We start from the raw sequence: 16,224 nt of genomic DNA on the forward strand, positions 1-16,224 counted from the left end.
ACGATATTTCTTAAATAATTTTCATATAAATTGGTCTTAGGATCCAAAAAGGACCAAGAGTCAGGAAGAACCCCTAAGATACAAAGTTTGAAAAAAGAACAAGTAAAAACCGAGAACCAAGCTAAAGCAAAATGACAAGGAAAGAAAGAGGGTACCAGTAGGTACTTTGAACTATAAAGATCAGAGAGATCAGAACCAGGTTATGAGCGGCCTGAGCCAGTAACCTTTTAAGCAGGAGGGGGTCAGACGTTTATTGCATCTTCTTGAGTCATTTGATGGAGCCAACGATGGAGATCTCCATTAGTGAGCGATGAAGACTCCTCACATTCTCTTTGTAAATCTCTAAAATCTCATCAGTCTCTCTTTTCAACTTGAACCAAATGCACACAAACACACATAGTGTTTTGATGATGACTAGTATAGCAAAAGCTTTTCAGTACAATGAATAAGTAAAACGTGGGGGAAGAGAGTAGTGACCAAGAACATAACCAACCCTACCATGTTTTCTCTTGGACCAACCAAATAATGTGGGCTGACTTAATTCCCATTGGCTTGGAGGTTTCAGTATCATAGTGCAAGTTGTTGTGATGGTATGGTAGCCAGCCAAAGGATTTGATTTTTTTTTTTGTGAATGAGGCAAGGAGAAACATAAATGTTCAGTGATAGGTCACCCTCTAGCTTTTCTTTTAAGTGGGACACTGTTTTATCTATTGGTCACTTGAAAGCATTGCTTCTTTTGAGAACCAAATGGGTTAAACAGTAAAACATAACAGGTAAAATTTTCAAACTAGCATTAGAAGAGGGAGTACTAAGTAGCATTACTACAAAAATACAAGTTAGTACAGAAGTGGAAAGGGATTTGAATAAGAAAATGACAGAACAAGGAGGAGAGAGGCCCAGGACAGGTGTTCCTGTGCCTTACGAAATGGAAAGATCCTTTTCTCTTTCTGTTTTTACTACTTCCTTACCCTGCAAGATCTTAGTTCTACAAATTTAGCTTAGTTATACTTATGTCTAATATAAAAAAAAAGTACACAAACTTTTCCATTTTTTCACTTCTTCATGAAAAATTCTCAATCCCCAAAAGAGAGATAAGGACTTGTAGATTTCTCAAAATGGAGATGTGGAAGACCGTTGAAGTGTCTTCTTTTTGGGTTGCTGATTTGCTGCTGCCATTTTTAACTGCACACACACACATACAGAACTTAAGTATTAGTATCTAACAACTGAACATGTCACTGGACTAAAACATGTGTAAAACAATGAAACTACAAGTAATGCAGAGAATGTCTATTTCCTTTTAAGGGCAAAAAACAATAAGAACTTTCTCTCTGCTTGTTTGTTTACCTGATCTTGTTGTCTCCTGAGTTTTGCGTTTTCTGCCTGCAGGTGAGCAACTTCAAGCTCTAACTCGTTTGTATAAGCCTGCAAATGATAATCAAACCCTTTTAAAAAACAAAAGCATTTTGATGGCAAAACCACATTTCTTTTTGGAGTAGAAGGGTTAGTAGAGGAGGAGAGGCACATTCCTGTTTCCTAGCTCTGGAACGAGCTGCAGATTCTCTGTTCTTGATCATGCGCTTGTGTCTTCTATTCCCTGAACCTTCATTGGACTCTTGACCTCTTTTCTTACCAAAACAAGTAAAATCCTCAAGAGAAGTGTTGAATGAAGGAACGTCTGTGAGATGATTGTGGCTATGCAGATTAGAGGTAGCAAGAGGATCTTGGTTATCAAGAAACTCGAAGCCGGCACCGGAGTTCAAGCTAAGAACAGTTGCAGGAGGTGCCAAAGGAGAGCTGCTGAAGACAGTGGTGGTATCTCCATTGAGGCTTGTGTGTATGGTTGGTTCCTGGTTCGAAGGTCTGCTGAGAAAATTTTGGAAGATGGAGTTAGGGTTTTGGTTCTGGTGGTTATGGCTCCTGAATCTTGGCTGATGGTTGTCTGGTGGATGTTGGCTGTGGCGGTTTAGGTGGTGGATGGAAGCAAAGTTGATGTCTTCCCAAACTTCTTCCATGGTGACTAAAGAACTCTTTTGGGCTTCTTGAGAGTCTTGTGATGAGTGTAAAGGAGATGATGAGGATGAGATGGAGGAAACAGTGTTGAGAATCTTGTTCTTGTTTGTAGCAGAGATTCTATGGTTTCTCTGATGCCTTGCTGATGACATCATTGGAATAGAGAACCAAAACAACACAGAGGCACACAGCTTTAAGGCTTTGGTGTCAAAAGTCTTGTATCCTACGCGGAGAGAGAGAGAGAGTAGTGAGTAGAGAGCTCAGAGAGCTTCTTGACTTTCTTCGGTCATTTCTTGAATGATGGTTGGGGTCCAGAAGAAGAGAGATTAAACTAGTCAAATATAAAAAAAAATATGTTAAGATAAGAAGGAAAAAAAATGGTAACTATGTAAGTAAGGTTTTGATGTCTTTAATTTAAAAGCTGTGTAAAGATAAAAAGCTGTTAATAATTTCAAAGTGAAGTTAGTTAACTATTGTCATGATCCTTAAATGTAAAGAATGGGTGGGGAAGAGATGCTTGAGAAAAGGCAAGCAGATAATTAACTTTTCGTTTAATCTCACCTCTTTTCTTAAAGATCACAACCCTTTTTTTTTCTTGAACACCATCTTAAAGATCACATCCTTTTGGATCAATTTCAAGTGTCACTTTTATATGTTTATAATCGTTTGCTCATTAATTATATACGTTACATGATCTACCTCCAGATATTTAGATACTCGTATATCTCAGTCTCCAAGTGCATATCTAGTCTTGCATTTTTATCTACCACAAGTTGATAGTATAATAGACACAGTATAAGCTTCTTCTTTTTTGAGATTCTGTTCCACATGATAATTCATCTCTTTGCACATATGATTTTAATAGATAAGATGTCTTGAGCAAATTTTTATAAATGAAAAATAGCTCTCAAGGAAATGTCTCATCGTTGGAAGCTGTTATTGAACAAATTAACTCAATCATCATCTTTAAAAATGTTGGAAGAAATACATGTTCATCTCGTGGCCGAAATTTTTAACTCATTTTTAAAAGCTTCAAAATCTGCTTTTTTACTCGAACAAGTAAATTAACCATAAATGAAGGAGTTTCTTAATGAAGTTAGTGAAAAGTGAAAACAAATCATATGTGCCACTGAGTTGATCGAATACGTTTCAAATTCTAAAAGAAATGATAAAATATCAAAACAATATTGAAATAACGATATTTTGAAAATAAGAATACCTAAATCGGTAGTTCAAAAAAAAAGAATAGATAAAATCTCAAAAATATTTTAAAATAATCGTGTTAGAATTATGTATGTAATTCATGATTTCTAAAACAATTTTTTTATTAATATAAACATTCGCGAAACAAAACTATATTTTTTTTTGCATAAAGAAACAAAACTATATTAGGCACAACTTGTCTAGCCATTGTATAACATACACACATTCCATTACGGTGGAGCACATACAACAGTTCTACTGCTCAAGAAAAGATCAATACACCTGGATTTGATCTCTTTTCCCGACTATGTAAAATTTTTTTACTTTTTTTTATAACTTTTGATATCCGGCGATCGAGGTCAACCGGCTAATTTCACGAAGCCCACAGCATCCATGTATTCTTATCATTTAAGGTAGTCCGGATGGTCAGCGGGACTATGTAAATTTATTTTTCAGTTTATATATGAGTTTATTACATATTTCAACATACTATATTTTTAAAATGTAGTAATTTTTTGCAAACGTTGTTGGATAAAACACCAAATGGGTGATATGTTTTTGTCAACATCAAGATTTTGATAATTTCTCTAGATTCGAGCCAACAATTTATGAAACATTTAAATAAAAGGAATTTATATATGTATTATACTACTATATATTCTCAAATCATTTTTAAAAATAAAGTTGAGTAATTAAACTATGCAGGCTTGTGAGCTGTACGATGATGCTCATGTCTTATTGGGGAGTAATTATCATTTTTAAAAATAAAGTTGAGTGTGACATGTCATGTCTTATTGGGGAGTGAACAGGTGTTAGCACGATGATGCTCTGTCCCAAACTCCATCAAATCTCTTTAGTTTTTTTTTTTTTTTTTGAATAAACCATCTATTCTACTTAACTAATTTTACATACAAATCTATTTGAGCTGCTTTAAAACTATGCACATAAAACGGATAATTTGCTTGCCAGTATAATTGTGGTTATTACCAAATTGTTTTAAAATAACACCTTACTAAGTTCATATTCCAGTTTTTGAACTATCATGATGCTATATTAAGATTATCTCAAGTTGGTTGAAAATTAAAATGATAGACATAAGGGGGATGTAAATAGTTTACAAAAGTAAAGTTATCTGCAGAGAAAAGATGTTGATAGACTCGAAATAAGTCAGGACAAGTGAATTGATGTGATGATATAAACTCGTATTTATCGATTTTCGTTTTATACATTGAATTTATAATCCAACGAACAATACGACTGAGCCGTGAGCTTATGACCGTTGGATTCTTTTAGTTCCACTAGTCCGTACAATAATCACCTGTCCGTAGGTTGTCTATAGACTGTACGAACATATACAGTAGTTGTAATAATTTACTACTAAAATTAGCAATAAAATAAATAAACGAAAAACGTGGAGTTGGAAGATTCAAAAGAATGCTAACCGTTGGAAACTGCAAAATGCTTGGATATGTGTACTTTGACATCTCGAAATGGCAAAGAAGAATTGAGCAAGTTTCTATACATTTGGTTTGTTTTGTGAATTAGAGTTTTTAGAATCAATAATAATTCTGATTTTGGGTTATCTATTGGGTTGTTTCATTTTATTTTTCCACATTTGGGTGAACATAAAGAATATTTTGTTAGATGTGAAGTGTTTCTGTGCTTGTGTACAAATGGCTAGCTAGATTAAGGAGAGCCTATATGGCTTTGAAAGTTTGAATGGTGGTAACTGCTAGATCATTTAGGCTTCAGCTAAGTCGCGAGAGTGAGGTCCGAGTAAAGTCTAAGTTTCATTTATGAAGAAAGATATATATATCTTGTTATGTTAGTTAGGTATTAGTACGCAAAACTTAATTCGCTGCAATTATATAGAACTTTTCTTAAGAAAACTGCCTAACCTACAATAGTATGCGGAAGACCAAATATCTTAATACGAGTTCGTACATACAATGTAAAAGGCTAAACAAGTAACAAGGTCACGGTCTACGCTATTAAGCTTATTCTCACTTTTGAAATATGAATAGTTGAATACTTCACGATAGTCTAGTAATATTTTAAAATCGATGTATATCAAACTTATGAGTTTATGAGAAAGAAACTGAGTGTTATTTTTCATTTTTGCAAATGAAATACGAGATTCTACGTCACACATGTTTATTTACGTTGATACTCTCTCTGTTTCAAATTACTTGATGTTTTGGCGTATACTTTCAATTCACAAAAAATAAAGTATACATTTTTTCTAAAAATTAACATTAAAAATATAAATCAAAATAAATTCAGTCAATCTTTAAAAATAAATATAAAACATTATTGTCTACAATAAAACTAAGATTAATATAAATATATCAAAAAATCATTTATTTTGAAATATAAAAAACTTTCCAAAACATCATTTATTTTGGAACGATAGAATATTAATTACTAAGAACTCTGTGAACAATTTACTAGATTGTTTAATTATATAGCGACTTGCCCATTCAAAGATTCATTTCATACCTACATAACAATGCAACGTAAGCAGAGCGTGAAACACGTGCTTGCATTATTCACATCAAAGCAATACACAAGCAAACGAGACGATGCCATTTGGTACATGTTTTTGATGGCATCTTGTTTCTGTCCACACTTTTACCGGTAAAGACTGACCAAAGGTACACTTGTTTTGCTATTGCTTCATTTTACCAACTTTTTACTTTTTCCGACGCATTTTAATCTGCTGAGGAAGGAATGAGAGATTCACGAGGACTCTGAAGTTAACTCTCTTTGCTTAGACGGTTCTCATCAACAAGTGAAATTTTGAAATAGAAACAAAGCTGATGATTAGGGGAACAAACTCGAGAAGGTACTAAGCAAGCAAAACCGATAAATCCCAAGACCATAACAATGGTTTCCAAGCAACTGTCAATGACCATCATATGTAGCAAAGTAAGCATTAACACACAAAAAAAGTTACTAGCATCCAAAAAACATCCAAAACCAAGAAGAAAAGAAACCATAAATATGCCAAAGTTTATGAAATGTTTGATTCTTTTTTCATGTGGGGTCTCTTCTCTTTTTGGTTTTATGCCTTACCTTTTACTCTCTCTTTTTTGATCCCCCTTCATTTTTGTTTTTTCCTGACTCCGAGCAGGACAAAATAATATATTTCATGTCCAACACTAACCAACAGCTCCAAACATGATGGTTCAACGGTTTGCACCATTTGAGCCATTGAGGTTGTTCACTGGATTAACAACAGAAAACTGCTGCTGACCATCTGAAGCAGCTTTGTTTTCTGCTCCCGCAGGTTGCAACTGGCTGCTTGGACCACCAATTGGATCCGGCGAGCTCTGACCAATCGACAAGTTTCCAACTCCGCTTGCTACTGCATCAACAAACTGAAGGCTCGCATCTTCAGGAAGCAACCAATGTTGCCAATTATAGCGCTTCCTTATTCTGTCACCCTAACAAGCCGCAACAAAAGCATTTGCAATCAAATAAAAGCAAATAATTTCAAAACAAACAAGGAAACCAAATATCAATGCCATACAATATACATGCCTTGAGAGTTGAGACGAACAATAATTCTATATTTTCAGCTTCAAACAGTTAAAATGCATGTTATTATAAGCTTTTTCTCTCATAATGAACAAAAGCCCTAATGAAAATGTTTTAGTCACTACCATTCTACTTTGCAAGAAAGACAATGTAATTCAAAAATTTACACACTAAAGGACATATATAGACAATAGGTACCTGCACTTCAACAAATGGTGAACCTTGTAGAGCCTCCACTATTTGCTGTATACTATCTGTAAGTTCTGCAACCTGAATAAGGAGAAAAAAGAGGCAACACAGATAGCTACACTTCATAGAGAATAACACAAAAACCCTGGACATATGGTACTCAGCAACAAAGTGTTATAGTAACTAGACTAAGAGAAGGAAGAACGAAAGCAGTGAACATTGGTGAGAATGAGATAGAGTCATGTGAGCAGCGAATTAGTCATGCCTTTTCAAGTTTAACAGTACAAAAACACATTTATACGGGAGCAAAAGCATTCATGATCGAATTTCTAAATGTGGGACATAGTTCATCAACTGGTAATACGAATCACCTGTCTTAAAGATCAGATTCCATTTGCTGAGAGTATGTACATGCATGGAACAGCTTTATATAAAACCGCACAAAATGTATGTAAGGTGTTACTAGACTGAATACAAGTTCACCCTAATCCTCAGTTTTGAGCCTAAGAAAAGTTCTGGTGAATTTACAGACTCTAGTAATTGAACTTTGAAATGAAACAACATGCAGTGGTTAGATATCATTATCAGAGCTAGGTGAATCAGGCCAACATGCATGACGGCACATCCAGTAAGTAATTTACCTTTTTGAAACCAGCAATCACATGTAGCGGAACAAAACCCTGATCATCCATGTGCCCACGAAGATACGTGTCTCTAATCAAATTCTCTTCACTGTAACAAAAAAAAGTAACATGGCATCTAAATTACTCCTTCCCAGAAGAGAAATGAGACGAATAAGAGAGATTCAATACAAAAGGAACTACCTAAAATAATAATGTACTTGCTTCTGTAGTTTAACGTTTAGAGGAGGATCTTGGACTTGGTAAAAGACTGGACCAGGCGAGAGAGGGCCGATGAAAGGCATACGGGGATAATATGGAGATGCCAATTCTGAAACGAAGACGCATTAGAAAAAACAATAAACAAAAATTCAAAGACGTGATCTTTCAATGTGTCTCACCAGAAGGGAAAGGCACAGGCCCGCCAAAAGGCTGAATAGGCTGAGCTGCCATAAACTGAGGAGGAATTGACTGAATATGTGGAGGTTGATGTCTTACAAATGCTGGGGCACCTCTTTGTGAATGTGCTCTCCCATTAAAGCTTCTGCTGAAATTCCAGTTTTGATTCCCGTGCTCCTGGTTGCGCCTGCCACCATGACTCTGGTGGTGGTGGTGATGGTTACCATTCTGGTTCCTGTGAGAGTCTCGTGGTGAAAAGCTGTCACTACCACCACCGTGGGTTTGCGATGCAGAGCCATTCCTCTGGTTTTGACCTCTAGGAGAAGGGTTGTGCGAAGGCGTTTCGACAAGTGGACCTTGCGGCGATGGTTGAGAATTAGAACCATTAGCAGCGGATCCAGAAGCGCTGTTATTCCGTTTAAATGATCTCTGGCGCGAGGTGTTTGGTGTTGGGTTAGGGTTTGCACGACCACCTTGCTTTGGTGCAGGAACAGAAGCATTTGCATTTCCCTAAACCAAAAGACACACAAGCATTCTCATTGTTAAATCAGGATAACAAGAACCATCCACATGAATAAGTGAAGGCATACATTAAAAAAAAAAAAGAAAGAAAGAATTTTGACATTACAAATCCAAAAGAAAAGATTTTTAACAGAAGAAACATCTAAAGAGTTTCATATCCGTTGATGGTACAGAACTCAGTGGATTAAAACTGCATTTGCAATCCAATAGGAAGATATTAAAACACACACATATGCAGATGCTGATGATACATTGCAGTAAAAATCCAACAGCAGCGAAGATTAAGAAACAATCAAAAGCTATAAAAGTTGATAGCAACCACACAACAAAGAAGCTTCATCAATCTCTAGTCATTTTCGCAACAAACGGATAAAAAAAAAGATAAATACTTTCATCAATCACACGAAGCCAGAGTCATGAGAATCAATCAAACCTGAGAAACGGTAACCACCACCGATGAGGAAGAAGGTACATCGCCGAGACTCTTTAACGAATCGGAGGAAGATTTGCTGGAGGGAGCTTTGGTAGTCTCCGAAAGAGCAGGCCACGACGAAGCTCCCATGACAGGTCCAGCCTCAGAAGAAGCACCATTAGATGGCCTTTTCCAAACAGGCTTCTTCCCTGCATTTCCCTGAGCACCACCAGACTCCTCCGATCTATCGTCTCCGGCAACCGGAGCAGGTGGAGGAGCAACGGACGCAGAAGGAATCGGATCTCTGCGTTGAGGAGAGGAAGGAGCGGCGGAGGAGGAGATCGTCCGCGGCTCTGATTCGCCGCGGACGATCTGACTCCACGGAGAGGGACGGCGTGATTGCGCGGGGCTGCCGCGATTCTCGCTCGTAGAAGAAGCGGCGGAGGCCATCATCAACGGGGCAAAAATTAGGGTTTGGTAATGAGCTCCGATCGATAGTAAAATATCTAAACAACCCTGGAGAAGAAGAGAGTTAGCTTGTGAAATAATAATCCGACGAAGCCTCCGTGTGATTCAGAGAGTTTAGCGTTATGATTTGACTTAAATGCGCGACGAAAATGGAAACTGGGCGATTTTTTTTCCAAAAAACAAAAATTTAATTTCCACAGAAGGAGAAGACGATGAAGAAGAGCAAGTCTAGTCTCTCTCTTTAGTTTTTTGTTTTCTTCCGTTTTTATTCTTTTTTTTATATATATTTCCATTTTTATTACATTTTCTTCTTTTCCGTTTTGATTTTTGTTTGCTTACCGGTTGTCGTGGAAGTAGTAAGTTACTAACTTACCCTTTGTCTTAGCACAGTAGAAAAAAACACATTTTTATTACATTTTCTTCTTTTTTGTTTGCTTACCCGTCGCCGTGGAAGTTACTAACTTACCCTTTGTTTATTAACACAGTAGAAAAACACATTGTCTTACTCTGAATCTTATTGGCTGATGAGCCTCTGGGAGGATTAGTAAGTTGACAATCATCAAACGTGTCACTAAATGATTGGTCAAAACGGTTTGTAGTGTGAAAAAACGAAACTAAAAATAAAACTTTTGACCTTTTTATAATTTTTTCAAAAAATTAGTTCAGAAGATGTGGTTCTAATTCTTACTGTTCTGTGTTCAAAAAAAAAAAAAAAATTCTTACTGTTCTAACGTTAATCTTGACGATTATATTTTCAAAGTTTTAAATTTATTACTTTTATGATGGAGATTTGTTGTACCTACCATTTATAAATGTTACTAACTATAATCTTAGACAGTTTTGGCAGTGAATATATCATGGACCATGGTTATTGACTTTTGGGAGAAAACATCCATGGTTATTGATAATTGTTAGTTATTAGTTTAAGAAAAAGACTTCTTATTGTTTCAAATATAAGTAACTTGACTACTATTAAATCATCCCCTGTATATTAATTGAGAAGCATTTGAAAAATTAGAACTTTAATTTTGTATTAATTAAAAAAAACCCTAAATTCTAGGTGGCACTCTAAATGCCTTCTAAATTCCATTTTAAAAAATTCTAAAGCATCTAATATAAAGTATAGTTTAATCTAATGGTGTCACATTATTTCATAATTATATAACACTGGAGAACATTATATTAACCTAAAATATAGGAAGTGTGTATTCTTTCCTTAAATAAAAGCTACAAAATTACCTAATATGATTTATATATATATGGCAATTAATGATTATGAATAATAAAGATTTGATAACAATTTTTGCATCATTTTTCATTTTTGTTTAAATTTATATTATTAAAAAAAATTAAACAATCACATTAACCATATAATAAAAAATTATATTTTTTCTTATATGTTATATTTTGAATTTTTTAAAATGACTTTAAATTACAAAAATGAGGAAACCTTATATGTTATATATATATTTTTTAAACGACTTTAAAATACAAAAATGAGGACACCTTATATGTTATATTTTTCTTATATGTTAGAATTTTCTTATATGTTATATTTTGAATTTTTTTAAAACGACTTTAAATTACAAAAATGTAAGTTTTCCTTAAGTATACGACTAAAAACATTAAAATGACATGTATCAATTCGAATGTTGATTTGAAAGCTTTCAAAACCATATGGAATATAAATGTCAAAATAATTTAACTGTGGAAACAATACTGTTTATTTTTTTCAAGAATGTGTTCAATGGAAAAAATAAGGTTTTTATGTCATAATTTGTTTAATGTCCCACTAGAGAACATTATATTAACCTAAAATATAAGAAGTGTGTATTCTTTCCTTAAATAAAAACTACAGAATTACCTAATATGATTTACATATATATGACAATTAATGATTATGAATAATAAAGATTTGATAACAATTTTTGCATCCATCTTCATTTTTGTTTAATTTTATATTATTAAAAAAATAAACAATCACATTAACTATATAATAAAAAAATTAGATTTTTTCTTATATGTTATATTTTGAATTTTTTAAAACAACTTTAAATTAAAAAAATTTAAGTTTTCCTTAAGTATACGACTAAAAACATTAAAATGACATCTATCAATTCGATGGTTGATTTGAAAGCTTTCAAAATCATATGGAAGATAAAAGTCAAAATAATTCAAGTGTGAAAACAATACTGTTCACTTTTTTCAAGAATGTGTTCGATGGAAAAAATAAAGTTTTTATGTGATAATTTGTTTAATGTTCAATCCGATCAACCCATGATGTATTAATTATAGTTTTGTTCCATTATTTTTAATAAAAATTGATCTGATCAATCGGAAAGAAATTATATAATAACAACAAAAATATTTTATCTATATAAATAAAATGATCAAATATATAAAATAAACTATCGATAATATATACAAATAAACTCATCCTGCGCAAGGCGCATTTCTTATCCTAGTTGATTATTACTAGCCTAGTAATGTTGTCATCTTGGTTTAAAATGTATATTGGTTGCTGACCAAAATAATGTCAATATTACACCAAATTGAACATTTCTTAAAAACAGTATACAAAACATTCTGTGAAATACAAATATCTGTAATGTGAATCTTCTCCCTTATCTGTACAGACATGGTCATGGACTCGTGTTGGTGCAATCATGTTTACGCCTTGGATATGTGTTATCTGACAATAATGTTCTAATAGAGTTGAATAAGAGTGATATGTGTAAGAAACTGTCAAAGCTAGAGTCGAAAGAGTGGTAGGAGTGGAAGGAAGAACATATATTTCCTGAAGAGGCTGATCTCTATAATCTCATTATGATACAAACAAAATGTGTGTTTTTTGGATTGGACTTTTAAGAAGATTACTACTACAAACTAAACTCTATAAAAGTGGAAATAATATGAACAAAAATCTGAAGAAAGACCATAGCGTTACTGTTTTAAATCTTTGGTTGGTGGAAGATGAGCTACTTTCGGAGTTGGTTTGGTTTGTTCTGTGTAGCTCCTCTGAGGAGTTGTTATTATGAGTCCTTATCCCGGCTGCCATTGCCGGAGCCACCGCCTCTGTTTTGTTTGCTCCGGTAAGAGTTGTCTTTGTCTCTTCAATATCATAGCCTGCGTCAAGAGATAAGTCAGTACACACAAATAAGTGTTTCTAGCAAAAACATTAGAGGAAGAAAGAAACTTACAGTCAAACTTTTTCCAAGCTAATACGAGCTTCTCTCTGTCGAATACTACACGATACCCCGTCATGTAGTTTTCTGTTTCATTAAAGAGTACACAACGTGAGTTCATTATCTAAAGGATATTTCATGATCCATGAAAAAGAAAAGCTGATCTTACGTCCGATTATGTTGAGTTCAGAGCTTTTGACAATGGCCAGGCAATATACAAGCTCACCCTGTGAAAAATGCAAATTTTCTGTTGAGAAGGAGAGTGAACGATAGAGAAAGAAGTATAGAAGAGAGAGAGAGAGAGAGAGACTAATGAATGACCTCGGTAGAGATGACTATTATAGGATCGTTGATGGTGAAGTGGCTGTTTCCTTTCATTGTGAGGCTTAAACTCGGTATCAAACTCGCATTCGCATCAGAGCTGATAACACAGTTTACAAGATTAGATATGAGTGGAGGAGACAAAGACGCATTGAATGTTGTGGATAGATACAAACTCATACCTCATGTCATAGCAATAGTTGAAGGGAATCCTCGGATCAGGTGAATGGCGCTTATCTTGAGCCTGAGAATGGAACTGAAGAAAACAATGTGATTCATAGACTCTTATGAGAAATATTATTGGCGTTTAGATGCTTACACTCTCTGAGACTGATGTATACATGGGATCCACCAAATAAGTAAATGAAGTGCCAGTGTCAAACAGAGCTGTAAACTCATCATCTATGAGAGTTGTCCCCACACGTACTCTAGTCACCGTGATGTTGTAGTTCGGACTGCAACAAATGAAATTAAAAATGTGCATTCTTGGCAAAATCTGATAAAAGTAGTGAATGAGACCACCACTTACTGAGAAGGGTTGAGATTAAAGGGCGTCTCTTCCTGATCAGAACTACCTTTATCCCCAAAACTAATCCTCCCAACTCCATCATGTCCAAAACACATTGAGAAAGAATCAGCAACCAGACCTTCCCTCGCCAACACACTCGGAACCGATATCTTCTCCATACCAAGACCGAATAAACCATTCGGCGCCGCAATGTCAAGAAAAGAACCGCTCTGAACCTGTCCACATCTGCACACACATCCCACATTTTTCTTCAGTAAAACTGAAAACACACACACAAGAAGAGAGAGATGCTGCTACTAACCCGAATGTGACGTAAGCCTCGACACGCTCAGGGCTCTTATCCTCCGTAGTCAAGTGCATAACATCTTCCATGAGAACACCGGAGGTGGAAGTCTGAGCGGAGACGTAAGAGACCATGTAAGGGCAAGTGCTGAACGTTCCAAGGCACTGGTTACGCTGCGCGCATAGGCTGTTGTTGCAGGTGACTTTCTTGTTTGTTTTCGAGAGTTTAGGGTTGTAAATGCTCAGCTCAAACTCCTATTAAACCCACACACACACATAGAATCAATCAAAGTGGGTAAAAGACACGTAAGCAGCAGAGTAAAGTTAAAGCGTTGAATTAAAAAAAAAAACGTTTACAGAAGAGTAAGCAGGTCCTTCGGTAGGTGCGCATTTGCCGCAATCGCAAGGCACCCAGAAGAGGTCGCTCCCTGTGTCGAGCGCCACCATGAATCTCATCCCCGGAGTTCCCAATTTCACCGTCGTGTAATGCAAACTTAACATCAAAACATGCAAACAGGTGAAAAAAAGGATCAGACTTTATACTGAAAACAGAGCATCTGAGAACAGAATCGAACTTACAATCAGAAAGGATCAAACTTTATCACTGAAAAAAACAGAGAATCTCTTGAACTTACAATCCGAGGGAGCTGATGCGAGAAGTGGAGTTTCCGTCGGAGAAAGTGAGAGCGGACGACTCGGATTCCTCGGAATCGGAGAGGCGGCGGCGGCCGCGGATGAGGCGGTCGCGGAGGACGAGGGCGTTGTAGTACTCGAAGGTTCCTTTAGGGGGGAAAGTGCTACCGAATCGTCCGGTTAAATCGGACCAGCGCTTGACTTCGTCGGAGAATCGGTGGTGCATCTCGAAGGTGAAGATTCGAGCTTTGGAGCAGCTCGGGGAGGTTAGTAGCAGCGTCAGAACCGGGATCAAGAAGAGAGTGGTCTTGAAGAAAAACGCCGACATTGTGAATCGATTCTCGTTTTCTTCTAGTATTGTGCTATTTTCTCGGGAAAAATCATGACATTGGTAAAATCAAGGAGTAAATTGAAAATCGAAGTTAGGTATTTTGAGGAATGAGGAAAAAAGATGTAGACTTTGCGAGGAAGAGAAACAGAGAGAGAGAGAGAGAGAGAGAGAGAGAGAGAGAGAGAGAGAGATCTATTTTGTTATTCGTCTTCTTCGTTAGGTGAGTGAGTAACAGTCCATGTGTTGGAAGAAAAGTGGGTCCCGCCTGCTAATTTCTGTTTTTATTCTGACTTCTTAATCCCATGAATGATTATTAATTAATGCTTAAAGTGATGATGGTGGATCCAGTTGATTTATTTGCTGTAACCAAAAACAAATGTAATACTCTCCGTAAATCATGGTTCTAAAAAATCGGTTTAAATGATAATTTTCTTAAAATCTGATTTAAACTGATTTAAAATCGATTTTAACCGGATTAAATCAATTCAATTCTGTTAAATTAAGTAATAATGTTAATATAAATCTATGTTGCATGGAAACTCGGTTGAATGTACGTTTCACGTTTCGGAATCGTAATTTCTCGGAAACTCGAATAAACGCATTGGAAACTTGTTTCTTAAAAATCTCAGTTTGGAAACTTAGTGGAAACTTACGTTTCTGTTTTGGAAACTTGCGTTTCTGTTATGAAAACGCTAGAACTTTCCAATTGGTTATGATTTGTATTTTAGTTAAACTATTTAATAGGCGCTTACGCTTTACTAAGAAGTGCGAAAGGGTTTTTCTTGCTTGTTTAGTAAAGTCACGCTTCTTTATTTAGAACTGAGTAGGTGATTGCTGGGGGCAGGGCACTCTTCATTCTTTTTAAGTATTGAGTTTTTGTTATTTTGAATTTCTTATATGATTTTGATGTACAATGATGATTTTTTCCGTATGATTAAATAGAATGACTATTTGTTTATTTGTATTCTAAGATATACTAAACATAATAAAAATGAATGCAATTATTAATCAGTTACATATATATTTATAGATGTTTCTAAAATGTTTCCAAAGCAAAAAAAAAAACTCAAAAGCATGATCCACGTTTTGAAACGTTTCGTTTCCAAGTATTCGCTTCCGTTTCTATGCGACCTAGGTATAAATCCATAAATTTATTTAATTTCTCTTGTTTTGTATATTTAATTTATAAAAATAGTTTAATAAATAAATCTAAAAATTAAAATATCTTATATAAATGTAAAATAGATATAAAATACATTAATAATTGGTTAACGTCTAGGCTCCGTATAAACTCTGTATTATCTGCCTAATCGATAATCCTGTATAGAATGCTTATTTATTGTCTAGTGATTTCTTCAACATTGGGATAGATTATACAAACTTACAGGGGGAACTTGGAACTTTGGAAAATCTAACATTATAATGAGGCAATTTCAAGCCTCTTCGGTGTGCCATGTCAGCAGGTTTGTGGACCCGCGTTTATTTTTTTAAAACCCTATAGTCTTGGTAAAATGGCTATGAACAACAAAATACACTTTAACAAAGTGGTCTAAGGTTTCTAATTAAGTTCGCCAGTT

At 35.2% G+C, this 16,224-nt stretch overlaps 3 protein-coding genes across 3 annotated transcripts; all 3 read right to left on the reverse strand.

Annotated features, from left to right (window-relative positions):
* Positions 1-767: 767 nt before the first annotated feature.
* LOC106370503 (protein FD) lies at positions 768-3,119 on the reverse strand. The gene is made up of 3 exons (XM_013810506.3): positions 1,530-3,119; positions 1,348-1,425; positions 768-1,182 (listed from the first exon to the last, which is right to left on the reverse strand). Exons 1-3 carry the CDS (start codon positions 2,166-2,168, stop codon positions 1,111-1,113), a joined length of 789 nt encoding a protein of 262 aa, XP_013665960.2. The 5' UTR covers positions 2,169-3,119; the 3' UTR covers positions 768-1,110.
* Positions 3,120-6,062: 2,943 nt separating this feature from the next.
* Positions 6,063-9,625, reverse strand: LOC106352459 (la-related protein 1C). The gene is made up of 6 exons (XM_013792115.3): positions 8,920-9,625; positions 7,967-8,474; positions 7,770-7,896; positions 7,587-7,677; positions 6,955-7,026; positions 6,063-6,662 (listed from the first exon to the last, which is right to left on the reverse strand). The coding sequence occupies exons 1-6, from the start codon at positions 9,349-9,351 to the stop codon at positions 6,405-6,407; spliced, it is 1,488 nt and encodes a 495-aa protein (XP_013647569.2). The 5' UTR covers positions 9,352-9,625; the 3' UTR covers positions 6,063-6,404.
* A 2,516-nt stretch (positions 9,626-12,141) lies between these two features.
* On the reverse strand, positions 12,142-14,859 carry LOC106352351 (aspartyl protease family protein 1). Its single transcript, XM_013792026.3, has 10 exons — positions 14,319-14,859; positions 14,041-14,176; positions 13,703-13,938; positions 13,402-13,626; positions 13,192-13,327; positions 13,055-13,128; positions 12,873-12,972; positions 12,721-12,778; positions 12,567-12,638; positions 12,142-12,492 (listed from the first exon to the last, which is right to left on the reverse strand). The coding sequence occupies exons 1-10, from the start codon at positions 14,642-14,644 to the stop codon at positions 12,260-12,262; spliced, it is 1,596 nt and encodes a 531-aa protein (XP_013647480.1). The 5' UTR covers positions 14,645-14,859; the 3' UTR covers positions 12,142-12,259.
* Between the last annotated feature and the right edge of the window lie 1,365 nt (positions 14,860-16,224).

The sequence above is a fragment of the Brassica napus genome, chromosome C1, assembly GCF_020379485.1.
Source record: "Brassica napus cultivar Da-Ae chromosome C1, Da-Ae, whole genome shotgun sequence".
Taxonomy (NCBI): Eukaryota; Viridiplantae; Streptophyta; class Magnoliopsida; order Brassicales; family Brassicaceae; genus Brassica; species Brassica napus.

Excerpts from the sequence above, each read along its gene's own strand:
- LOC106370503 (XM_013810506.3), bottom strand. The coding sequence starts at position 2,168 with ATGATGTCATCAGCAAGGCATCAGAGAAACCATAGAATCTCTGCTACA. Across the intron at positions 1,426-1,529 it reads GTTCCAGAGCTAGGAAACAG|GCTTATACAAACGAGTTAGA; the intron begins GAATGTGCCTCT and ends TATCATTTGCAG. Across the intron at positions 1,183-1,347 it reads TCAGGAGACAACAAGATCAG|TTAAAAATGGCAGCAGCAAA; the intron begins GTAAACAAACAA and ends GTGTGTGTGCAG.
- LOC106352459 (XM_013792115.3), bottom strand. The coding sequence starts at position 9,351 with ATGATGGCCTCCGCCGCTTCTTCTACGAGCGAGAATCGCGGCAGCCCC. Across the intron at positions 7,897-7,966 it reads GCCTGTGCCTTTCCCTTCTG|AATTGGCATCTCCATATTAT; the intron begins GTGAGACACATT and ends TCTTCGTTTCAG. Across the intron at positions 7,027-7,586 it reads TGATTGCTGGTTTCAAAAAG|GTTGCAGAACTTACAGATAG; the intron begins GTAAATTACTTA and ends CTCCTTATTCAG.
- LOC106352351 (XM_013792026.3), bottom strand. The coding sequence starts at position 14,644 with ATGTCGGCGTTTTTCTTCAAGACCACTCTCTTCTTGATCCCGGTTCTG. Across the intron at positions 12,779-12,872 it reads TAATAGTCATCTCTACCGAG|GGTGAGCTTGTATATTGCCT; the intron begins GTCATTCATTAG and ends CATTTTTCACAG. Across the intron at positions 12,639-12,720 it reads TGAACTCAACATAATCGGAC|AAAACTACATGACGGGGTAT; the intron begins GTAAGATCAGCT and ends TTAATGAAACAG.